An 11367-nucleotide genomic window follows, 5' to 3' on the forward strand; every position below is an offset into this window, starting at 1 on the left:
AAGTAAAATAAAGAAATGTTGATAGGAGCCAGTACGAAATGTTGATAGTAGCCAGTACGAAATGTTGATAGTAGCCAGTACGAAATGAGGCGTATTTGAGGAATCATAGACAAAAGCAACTTTCGCTCAACAATTAACAAGAACGGTCTAAATCACCCTCTCCCTACCAGTTTTTTTTCTAATAATTTATTTATTGTTATTTACAACTGTATACATATATACACATCAAGTAAATTTGCTGTAAGTGATATTATGACATGATACAAACATGTGGAGAATCTACCCATTGATAGAACACAAAACATTTCTAAAGGAGAAGATCTCGAGGCCATCTTTTCTGACACCTAGGAGGATTATTAGGTAGAGAAGGAGAAGCCAGGTTAGAAACGAGTTGGTTTGGGTGGTTGGGAAGTTTATCATGGAAGGATTGGTATCTGGTTCTGGCCAAATCGGCAACATAGTGGACATTGAGGTCCAATTCGGCCTGAGGACTTGATTTGTGACAAAGTATAGAGCATTAAGGATTTTGGACTGTAAAGATTGGATTCGAGAGGAATTCGATGGTTTAGTGGAGCCCCAAAGCTCAACTCCATGTCCAGATTGGCCTTATAACAGTCATGTAGATCAGTCTTTTGTAATGGATTGGAAGTTTGGACCGTTTGTCTAGTAAATGTTGTAATAGTCGGAACTTAATCAAAAGTTAGGGTGAAATAACTGTTAGGTTGTCTCTTGTACTATTAGGTTTAGACAGGTCCAGTGATCCTGTATGGATGTATGTAGGCATTTATCGGGATCGAACTTTTGGGATTAGCCTTTATTAATATTTTTACATATACCATTCTTGTGAGCAATGGTATTCATATAAACCATAGAGGCCTGGAATAGGCCTGCTAATACAAATAGACTCCAAAACACTTCAATTCCTAATGAAAACAAGCAAAATGAAGTTACGTCTTTCAGTGTAAATACTCTGCTCTGGAAGCCACTCCAGTAAAGCCAACTGGACTGAAGAATATGATGAAACCAAGGACACATTCCCTATCACTGATATTTTATTATTGAACTATTAAAATATTTACGTAATTTTTAATGAGGCTAATAAAATATTTACGTAAAACATGATAAGCTAATAAAATATTTACATAATATATGATAAGCAAATTAAATATTTACGTTATAATTTGATAAGCTAACAAAATATTTACATAATATTTGCTTAGGCTAATAAAATATTTATATAATATTTGATTAGGCTAATAAAATATTTAATTAAGGTTAATTATCCGAATGATATTTACAGGGGAAATATAATGTAAAATATATCTATAAAAACTATACCATGGAGGTACGAGATAAGTGGTCAGTTGGAAATTATTTTTCACTCGCGATGATTTCCTCAGCAGCGTTCAGGCAATACTTAGTGGCAGTAGTTGGTAAGTTAATAAAAAAATTATAAACGTACTTAAATATTTTCGATTAGTTATAGACAGTGTGTATATTCGATTAGTTATGAAAACTCGAATACGAGATTCCATCTATAGCTCAACAAAAATGATTAGGATAATATAAAATAGAATAAAAAAAAATTAATAGGATGAAACCTAAGATTCTCTACGGAAAATTCAGAAGACAAGGAGACTATTTTGATGTTTCAGTGTATCTTATTTCTTGCTAAGATAACGCCAATGTTTGCTTGTATTAAAATGTTATTGCAGGCAAGTACAAAGTCATACCATCTTTGTTTCACTAATAATCGTTTATCAAGAAACTCGATAGCTCAAAAAATTTAATACGAGTACATTCAAAATTCGATAGCTCAGACTTAAATCGATCCATCTTCTGCATCGAATTTCTAACTATTGACTATGTATACATTTTGGGCCCACCGAGTTAAAAAAAAAAAATCAAAACTACTAAATTTGTCATTGATATCTGAAATATATATATTAGGAAGTACTGATATTAAAAAAAAAAATTACATGGAATCTGTAATAGGAAAACACATTCTAAGGTTCTCTAAAGTCCTAATGACCAAATTTCACAAAATTGTCTGTATGTACTTGAGAGAGGCCCAAAAGAGAAAGGCTGTAAATACTGAAATTAAATGTTTAATTATTAATCAAAAATGTTTGAGAAAAAAAAATTTGAATCATAAAATGTTTTTTAAATATAGTTATTTATTAATTATTGGAGAAGTTTGACGGGGTGTGCGGTCAGCAAAGAACAACATAAATAAACAAAATCATATTTATTTATTTTATGCCGACGTTTCGACCTGAGTTTCAGGTCTTCATCAGGGGTTATGGCGTAGAAGGTAGGCCTGCAACAGGTTTTAGCAGGCCTACCTTCTAGCCTAGCTGTTGCAGACCTACCTTCTACGCCATAACCCCTGATGAAGACCTGAAACTATGGTCGAAACGTCGGCATAAAATAAATAAATATGGTTTTGTTTATTTATGTTTTTCTTTGCTGACAACCCCCCCCCCCCCCGCGATAAACTTCTCCAATCATTAATCTACGTTCAACTATCTGTACCTCATAGTTATTTATTGTTATTTACAACTGTATAAAATTATTTACAACCAGTAAATTTTCTATATAAAATGATATGATATAAGCATGTGGAGAATCTAGCCATGGATAGGACTCTAATAACGTTACTAGAGAAGATCTCGGGGCCATTTTATTTTCAAAGGCTATGGAGGATTATCTGGTAATGAAGGAGAAGACAGGCTAGAAACAAGTGGGTTTGGGTTGTTGGAAAATGAAAACGGTGGGAAAAAAATTGCCTTTTTTTTGTGTTATGATCTCCCCTTGTGGGATTGTGGCATGTCTTACATCGACCAACCTACTCCCTATAATTGTCTGTTTGCAGATAAGTAAGGCTACCACGGAGGGCGGGAGTGGAGGGTTTCGCGCTTTTTAAATATTCCTATATTTAACCATCTTAAGGTTTCCTCTTCCCGTTTTAAGCTAATAAAACCTTGAAAAATTGTATAATTTTGGAGTAACGTTCCAAAAATACTTAATTTTATTAATAATTTTTTTTTAACCCAAAATCGGGCCAGCCTAATCTTCCGGGGAAAATCCTCAAAATTTTGAAAAACCTACATCACAAACAAAAATTCATTTTTATGTATTAGATTTCCACTATTTTTTTTATTTATTTTTTTAAATGGGGGACTTAAAATTTATATTAAGTAAATATTGGAAAATTTGCGTCAATAATGTGAAATATAATTGATTATTTAAATTAGATATACTAAATCTGGACAAACGACTGACATGAAATCCTCATACAAGACTGAAAAGACAGGAAACTGCTCGTCGATTCCGACTATTACTACATTTACAAGACAAACGGTCCAAACTTTCCAAACCAATCCATTACAAAAGACTGATCTACATGACTATTATAAGGCCTATTTGGACATATGGAGTTGAGCTATGGGGCTCCACTAAACCATCTAATTCCTCTCGAGTTCAGTCCTTACAGTTCAAAATCGTTCGTAAAATCCTTAATGCTCCTTATTTTGTCACAAATCAAATCATCCATCAGGACCTCAATGTCCCCTATGTTGCCGATTTGGCCAGAACCAGATACCAATATTTCCATAATAAAGTTCTCAACCACCCAACTTGTTTCTAACCTCGCTTCTCCTTCACTACCTAATAATTCTCCTAGACGTCTGAAAAGAAGATGGCCTCGAGATCTTCTCCTTTAGAAATGTTTTTGGAGTTATATCAATGGATAGATTATCCACATGTTTTTATCATGTCATAATATCACTTATAGCAAATTTACTTGATGTGTATATATGTATATAGTTGTAAATATCAATAAATAAATTATTAAAAAAAAAAAAAAAATTTTTCTTTAAATCGACTTACCGAAAATGCCACTTTATAATATCGATTTTATACTCGTTATATCAATGTAAAATTAAATGATCTCAGATATCGCAGATGTCTTATCCCTCATTCAAGAATTAGGATTTGAATGGTGGATTTCTTGAATAATTAATGATTAATTACGAAGTGATATAAAAATAAGAACAATCTATATTTAATTTACAAAGATCTGAGATAAAATAATTTTTCATATTGAGATAAAAGGAGGAATGAGCTTTAAATCAATAGCTAAAGGAGTTCTCTATGGGCCCTGAACCGCTGGGGAGGTTTCCTCCTCCCCACCGAACTTAATGGGTTTCAATATTCTCTGAAAACTTTATTCCCTTTACTGTCACGACTTTAATATATAAAAAGTTATTTTTTACTATACTTATGTTTCATTGCTATAGGTCACGGTGGGTTTGACAATCGTTTCAGAAAAACAACTCAACTTCATTCGGCAAATGGTTTCAAACTTTTATAGCTTTGGACTTCAAAAAAAAAAAAAAAAGAATAAAAATCCAGAGGTTTCTTAGTTTAGTTTAAATTTTCATTTCCTCCATTACCTTATTTTACTTACACATTTAATTACCTATGTAAACGTTTTATTTAACAATTCTTTCATTATTTATAATTAGTTAATTATTTTTATTAATTGTCATTCTGTAGAACTATTTACTTTATCATTCTATATATTCTTTTATTCATTGGCTGTTGTTTCATCTTGCTCTTTATCCTTAGCCCTGATGAAGGCTAGAAATTCTGGCCGAAACGTTGGCCTAATTAAATGAATTTTTTAACTTTGTTATATCTCTGGCCGCACCCATAACCATCTCATATAAGAAAATTAATTTGTTTTTCTATTAAGAAAATTTTAATTGTAAAATAAAAGTTTTAAACTGTTATTTTCAAACTGTGTATGAAAAAGTTATAACAATAAAGAAAATTTTGTTCGCAAATTTATTTTAAACAATGAACAATGTAACAATTTAAATATTATATTGTTAACATATTTGAACGATATATGTACTTATTGGCTATAAGACAATATAGCAATGGGAGTCTATCCCAGTAGGTTCAAGTGCAGAAGTTTATATAATCAATAATTACATGAAACAAAGTCACTTTATATGAATATACATTAAATTTACTAAATGTATAATTATGTACAGTTGTAAATTTTAATAAAGATAAAAAAAAAAATGTTTACACCTCAACGTTTTGGGCTCGTCTTCCATTATCTAGTTCTAGTTATTAATTTATGGATATTTGTAATTTTTTTTTAATTTATTTATTTATTGATATTTATAACTGTACATAAAATACAAGTAAATTTAAAGTAAGATCATAATGGGATGATACATGTATGTAGATTAACTACCCATTGGTAGCACTCTAAAAACATTTTTACAATATAAGGTCTGGAGGCCGTCTTCTTTTCAGACGCCTCGTAGGATTGTTAGGAACATTTGTTATTTAAGATTAAAATTCATTTTTATATATTCCTAACAGAATATAAGTACTAATTATTAACTGGGTTTAGTGAATGACACAATTTTCTTCCTTATTAAACTATAATTGTTTATTTCATTTCATACAGCAACGTTTCAGGAGATTTCCCCCATCTTCAGGCTGCTAAAAAACAAATTCAACAAAACCATAAACATGTGCTTACAACATTAATATATCATTTACACTCACATAAAGAACTATTTATAAATTATTTACTTGATAACAAAAACCTATATTTGACATGTAATTTTCTCCTATTAGTCTCACTTGCTAATATATTATAATATTAATGTCATTATTAAGTAAAATCTTTCTAATAGTCATACATTGTAGGAGAATAATTACCTTTCTGAAGGTTATCTTCCAAAGTGATAACAACCATATAGACTATAAATTAATTTTCTCCTACCTCCTTTATCACAAAGATGAACATTAAAAACTAAAATTAACAATTTTTCAAACCATTTCTATTTTATTTCTTATATAATATTACTTTCTTTTACAATTATAAAACATTGACTAAAAATAAATTCTACATTATATAAAAAACCAACATTATAATTAAAAACACTAATTCAATTAACAACAAAGATGAACAATAAAAGCTAAAATTAACAATTTTTCAATAACCATCTCTATTCTATTTATTATATAGCATTATTTACTTTTATAATTATAAACACTTTGACTAAATTAAATTCTACGTTATATAAAAAACCACATTATAATCAAAACGCTAATTTATCTATAATATCCATATAATGTGTGCCTAATGTTTTTGTGTCAGTTTTGTACTAATTATTTTACTATCGAGCTTCTTTTTTTTATCTTTCATTTTTGCTGTTTTAAAATACTATTTGTCTGTTTAAATACACTTCCCTCATTTTATGTCCACTAACTTGCGCAAACTTCAGAAAAATTTTGTAATTAACCAAATATATAAATTAGTTGTACACTTTCTTTTCTTTTTTGTTTTTTATTAAATTTGTATTAAGCCGAGAGGTTATATTATTCATGATATGTCAAAAATTGTGATAGTAAATTAGATTTTAAGACGAGTATAATATCGATGGCTTACTTCACAGTGGTTCTAAGTACATTGCAACTAGCTTTACGAAAAATACAATTGAAAGTTTTCTCTTTTAGGTAAATTAATTGAAAAGTTAGTCGAATGTGTTTAGAAACACTGTGGTCACCCAGTTCTCCTGTATTGGGGGACACCCTTTCTTATAAAATGGTGCACGAAGTCCAGTATAGTAGGATACCCTGTCCTCCCTGTCTTTATAGTAAAATATAATTAAATTATTATATCATTCTCCAGGCGGGCTCTCCATCTTCATTACTGGTACCAGCTTCGCATGGTCTACACCACTCCTGCCGCAGCTCAAGAGGGAGGACTCCGAATTCCACATGACTGCCGATGAAGGTTCCTGGTTGATCTCTTTGATTGAAATCGGCTGCCTCCTGCCTTGTGTTCCGGCTGGGTTCTTGGCGGACCGGTTCGGCAGAAAGACATGTCTTCTGTACGGGACACCGCTGTACATCGGAACATGGCTGTTAGTTCTCTGGTGGAGGACTGTACCAGCCCTCTATGTCATGCGGTTCGTACAAGGTGAGTCTGTTTGCTAAAAATATGATCACCTAAGTTTTAAATGATCAATCGTTATTCAGGAGAGATCAATCGCTATTTCATATCTTTATTAAACTGGAAAGGATTAGAAAAGTACCTAACTCTTAAATACCTCTATGGATTACATCGATATAAATTAACAACTCTAACTCCAGACTTTTCCTATTGCTGCTGTTATTCCAGAAGGTTTTTGTTTATCTCAAACTCTATATGACCTATTAATTTAATAAGGAGAACAGTTTAATGTGATATTAGAAGTTATTATTATTTATGAAACCTGATGATGGGATGATGGCCCTAAACGTTGTTTATGATTCATTAAATAAGAGAGTACCTTGGACGACATCTGGACAAGTGACTAACCTGGAATCCTCACACAAGACTGAAAAGAGTTTCCTGTCTTTGTGCACGTCGATCTCGACTTTTACATAACTTACTGGACAAACGGTCTAATCTTCCAATTCATTACAAAAGACTGATCTATATGACTGTAATAAGGCCAATCTGGACATACAGAGTTGAGTTTTGGGCTCCACTAAACCTTCGAATTCCTCTCGTTTCCAATCATTGAAATCCAAAATTCATTGTGAAATCCTGAATGCTCCTTACTTTGTGACAAATAAAATCATTTATTAAGACCTTAATGTTTCGTATGTAACGATCTAACCCGAATCAGATATCACTGTTTCCATTACAAACTTTTTAACCACTCTAACCCATTAGTTCTAACCTTCCTTCCTCTTTCATTCCTGACAATCCTCCGAGGCGTCTGAAAAGAAGATGGTCGCGAGATCAATCGTCATTAAAGTGCCACCAATGGGTAGTTTCTCTGCCCACCGGTAACACTCCAATTTAACTGAGATCAAATTTACTAAATGTCTTATAATATGCACAGTTGTAAATAGCAATAACTAAGAAAAAAAAAGTAAGGGAGAGTACTTTCATTCAATACATTATTGTAAAACTTAAATTATATTGACGATAAATAAACATGAAAATTTTCAAAATATCATAACTTAATTTTCCTTATTTTTTTTTTATCTTTATTGGAATTTACAACTGTACATAACTATACGCTTAATAAATTTGAGCTATGTTATTATAGAATGATATAAGTGTGTAGAGAAACTACCCATTTTTTTTACTGATTCTTATTTATTTAATTGTGGGAAACACAACAGGAATGCACTTCCTTTTGAATATTGCAAAACTACAGTAGGTTTTCATATAAAAACCATTTCCAAACTAGGTAAAATGCAAATTATACTGCTCTTAAGATTATTGGAAATATTTCAATGTAGAATTTAACAGTGTTTCGAAAATAAAAAAAATATAACTGAAAATCAGTAATAATTAGTTTGCTTTTTCAAAAATAATTAACTTATTTCAGTACTACTAGAACCGTAATGCGAATCCTTCGAGAGTGGAAGTGGGGCCACATAGTGAGCTTACAAGATTTTAACTTAAATAAAATTTTAATTATATTATTTCAAAATTTTTTGAGAAAAGGTAATTATTTATTAAATAAATCAAAAATTAGTATCCAATTCGGTCTCAACACTTTATTTTTCAGTAGTCCAACGTTTCGGCCATTCTAGCCATCTTCAAGGACATCTAAATATTTAACAGATTATATTATATCTTCATTTTTAACACTTACAGCAACATCATTATTCACTATATAATATAACATACCTTCAATACAAACTCTTCCTCACATTAATTTAAAATTTCTTTTGCAAGCTATTCTGCCCAGGTCATTTTCTTTATTATAAGTTCAAAACCTATTCCAACAGTCAATTATTAAAAAGTCATATTTATTATTAATAAGCTTACTAAGCTTAAGTCTAGTTACCTATTTATTCAAAATTTAAAAATCATTAACATTTAATTTTCCTCTATAAAATTATCAACAATTAAATACACCACCATATAACAAACCATTTATAACCTCCCACTCACACAGGTCTGCCTTGTTTTAAAATTAATATATTTTTTTTTTATTTTAAATTGCATTTTTGTTTCAATTTGGTATTTATTCTAATTATCAAAATTCCATTATTACATTTAATTGTAACTAGTAACAAATTTCTCTATTATTTTTATAAATTTATTTTGCTTAAAATCTCTACATAATTATTATAAAATTATTTTTTATTACTTTTTCAGGTATAACCATGGCAATAAATTACGCCATCCTACCAATATACCTGACAGAGATCGCAACGGCATCTAGGAGAGGTGCAATTGCCAACTTCTTTTCGATAATGTGGTACCTTGGATTCTTGTACGAGTATGTTCTCGGTGCGTTCTTTGAGTACGATGGACTAACCTGGTTTTCATTAGAACCTCCAGTAGTAAGTACTGCTAATAGACTATAATTATTATTCAGAAATAGTGAATACTTGAATTTTATTCAACTATTGTTTTAAGCAGTCCCTAACAAAATTTTTTTTTCAAGGATACCTCATACGATAGCTATAATATACTATTATACTATATAATGGCGGGAAATTGATATAATGCTATAAAGAGCTTCTGTATCCTAAAATTTGGTTTCTCTCATATAAAGCTACTAATACTTACATATTGTAATATTTTTATTTTTTGTTTAAATTATTTTAAACTTTAAAATTTGGAAAATCAAAATAAATTACAAATATTAGAAAAATGGCAGGCCAAGTGGGATGAAACCTCTCCTAGTAAATTAAAAGAAATAAAACGATCTGTAAAACCATGGTCAACATCCTACCGCAACAGCCGTAGGGAGGAAGTTGCTCTAACCCGCTTGAGAATAGGTCATACTCTCCTCACGCACTCTCAACTGATCAGAAAACTGCCACCTCTAACGTGCAAATATTGTCAGTCCATTCTTACGATTAGACATATTTTTGAAGAATATACTCACTATTTGCCAGTAATAAACAGGATAGGACTGACCCCAAATTTATCAGAAGCACTTACAGATGAGGAAGCTAAAATTACATTAGTATTTGAATTTTTAAAATCACATCGCCTTCTTTATAAATTATAACTCCTCTTAGATTTTTTTTTTTACATTTATCATGCCATAGGCGTTGATGACCACAGGGTTTTACGCCTTTAAGCAACAATCAACAACAACAATAACAACAAATCCCAACACATAACATTCACACTCCGTCCTCCAGTAAATATAGACACCAAACTGATTCTGCAAATTAATTTAGTAAAATATCTGGGACTGAATTTCCACAAGCGGATAATATTGGGTCTTCATGTGAAGTAGATGTGGCTTATTTTAAATAAGCGGGAACGTGACGGCCGTGCGCGTTGGGCACAGGTCCCAGTTCACTTGTTTCGGAACGTTATGGGTTCGATTCCCACCTGGGGCAGTTATTCATTCATTTTTCGGCGGTCCCGAAGAATGAATCTTGACACTCCCACCTTGGTTAGTACGGTGCGGCAACCTAGGTGGCCGTCAGGGGTTGGCAAAAAGGACCACTAGGCCCACTTGCCGGACTTGTTCCCCCCACCAAATACCAGTACCAGTACCAGTACTAGTACTTTAAATAAGCACCTAAAGCTCTTTTGCTCTCAATTTCAAAAAACGATCCGCCCTAAAATTGAGACCACCATTACACACGTATACTTGCTTTCTTAAACCCATTTGGATATGCTTCACAAATATACGAGACAGCAAAAAAAACTCACATAAACAAGCTACAAACATTTCAATCAAAAACACTACGACAGATTACGCAATATCCGTGGTACGTCCGTTACAGAACACTGCACACAGACATGACAGACAAAAATGAATGAAATGAGCAAACCTTGAAAAGGAAATCAAAATTAAAAGGCAATCTTTGTGGAATGAAAGCCCAACAAACTTTAATATGATAAAATTATAATTTTTTTCATTTATAAATAAAGAAAGCATACGTTTAAAAAAAAAACTTTTTGTATAGATTTATTTAAAACGCAATAGAAAAAAAAAGAGTAAACCAACAAAATTTAATTAGTTTTCAGAAACAAACAGGTATTATGTATTTCTAATTCCAACAAAATATATTAAGAACACTTCCATAAGTGTATAATGTGATAACATAATTTATCCGATATCGAAACAGTCAAAATTTTCAATTCCGATTTTCATGGTGATGACAATAACTTGTTAATAAATGGGAAAGGTTTTTATTCCAGATGATATCTATCGATCGATCGGATAATTTTTGGAGATGGAAGAAATAAAAAACGAATTATCGCACGTCATAACAGATATAGTACGCATAAAAATTAAAAGAAATAATAATGAAATTCTAACAAACTCATATATTATTACTTTCCCCACC

General features: G+C 31.2%; 1 protein-coding gene across 1 annotated transcript in view; it reads left to right on the forward strand.

The window, feature by feature from the left end:
- Nucleotides 1-1356: 1356 nt before the first annotated feature.
- LOC106690501 (facilitated trehalose transporter Tret1) overlaps nt 1357-11367 on the forward strand; it is a 15649-nt gene continuing 5638 nt past the window's right edge. Inside the window, exons 1-3 of the mRNA XM_067049212.1 lie at nt 1357-1433; nt 6725-7015; nt 9203-9390. Coding sequence (XP_066905313.1) covers nt 1388-1433; nt 6725-7015; nt 9203-9390 — 525 coding nt within the window. The 5' untranslated portion in view covers nt 1357-1387. The remainder of the gene's footprint in view (nt 1434-6724; nt 7016-9202; nt 9391-11367) is intronic.

The sequence above is a fragment of the Halyomorpha halys genome, unplaced genomic scaffold (assembly GCF_000696795.3).
Source record: "Halyomorpha halys isolate HHAL.00 unplaced genomic scaffold, Hhal_1.1 Scaffold1748.1, whole genome shotgun sequence".
Lineage (NCBI taxonomy): Eukaryota > Metazoa > Arthropoda > Insecta > Hemiptera > Pentatomidae > Halyomorpha > Halyomorpha halys.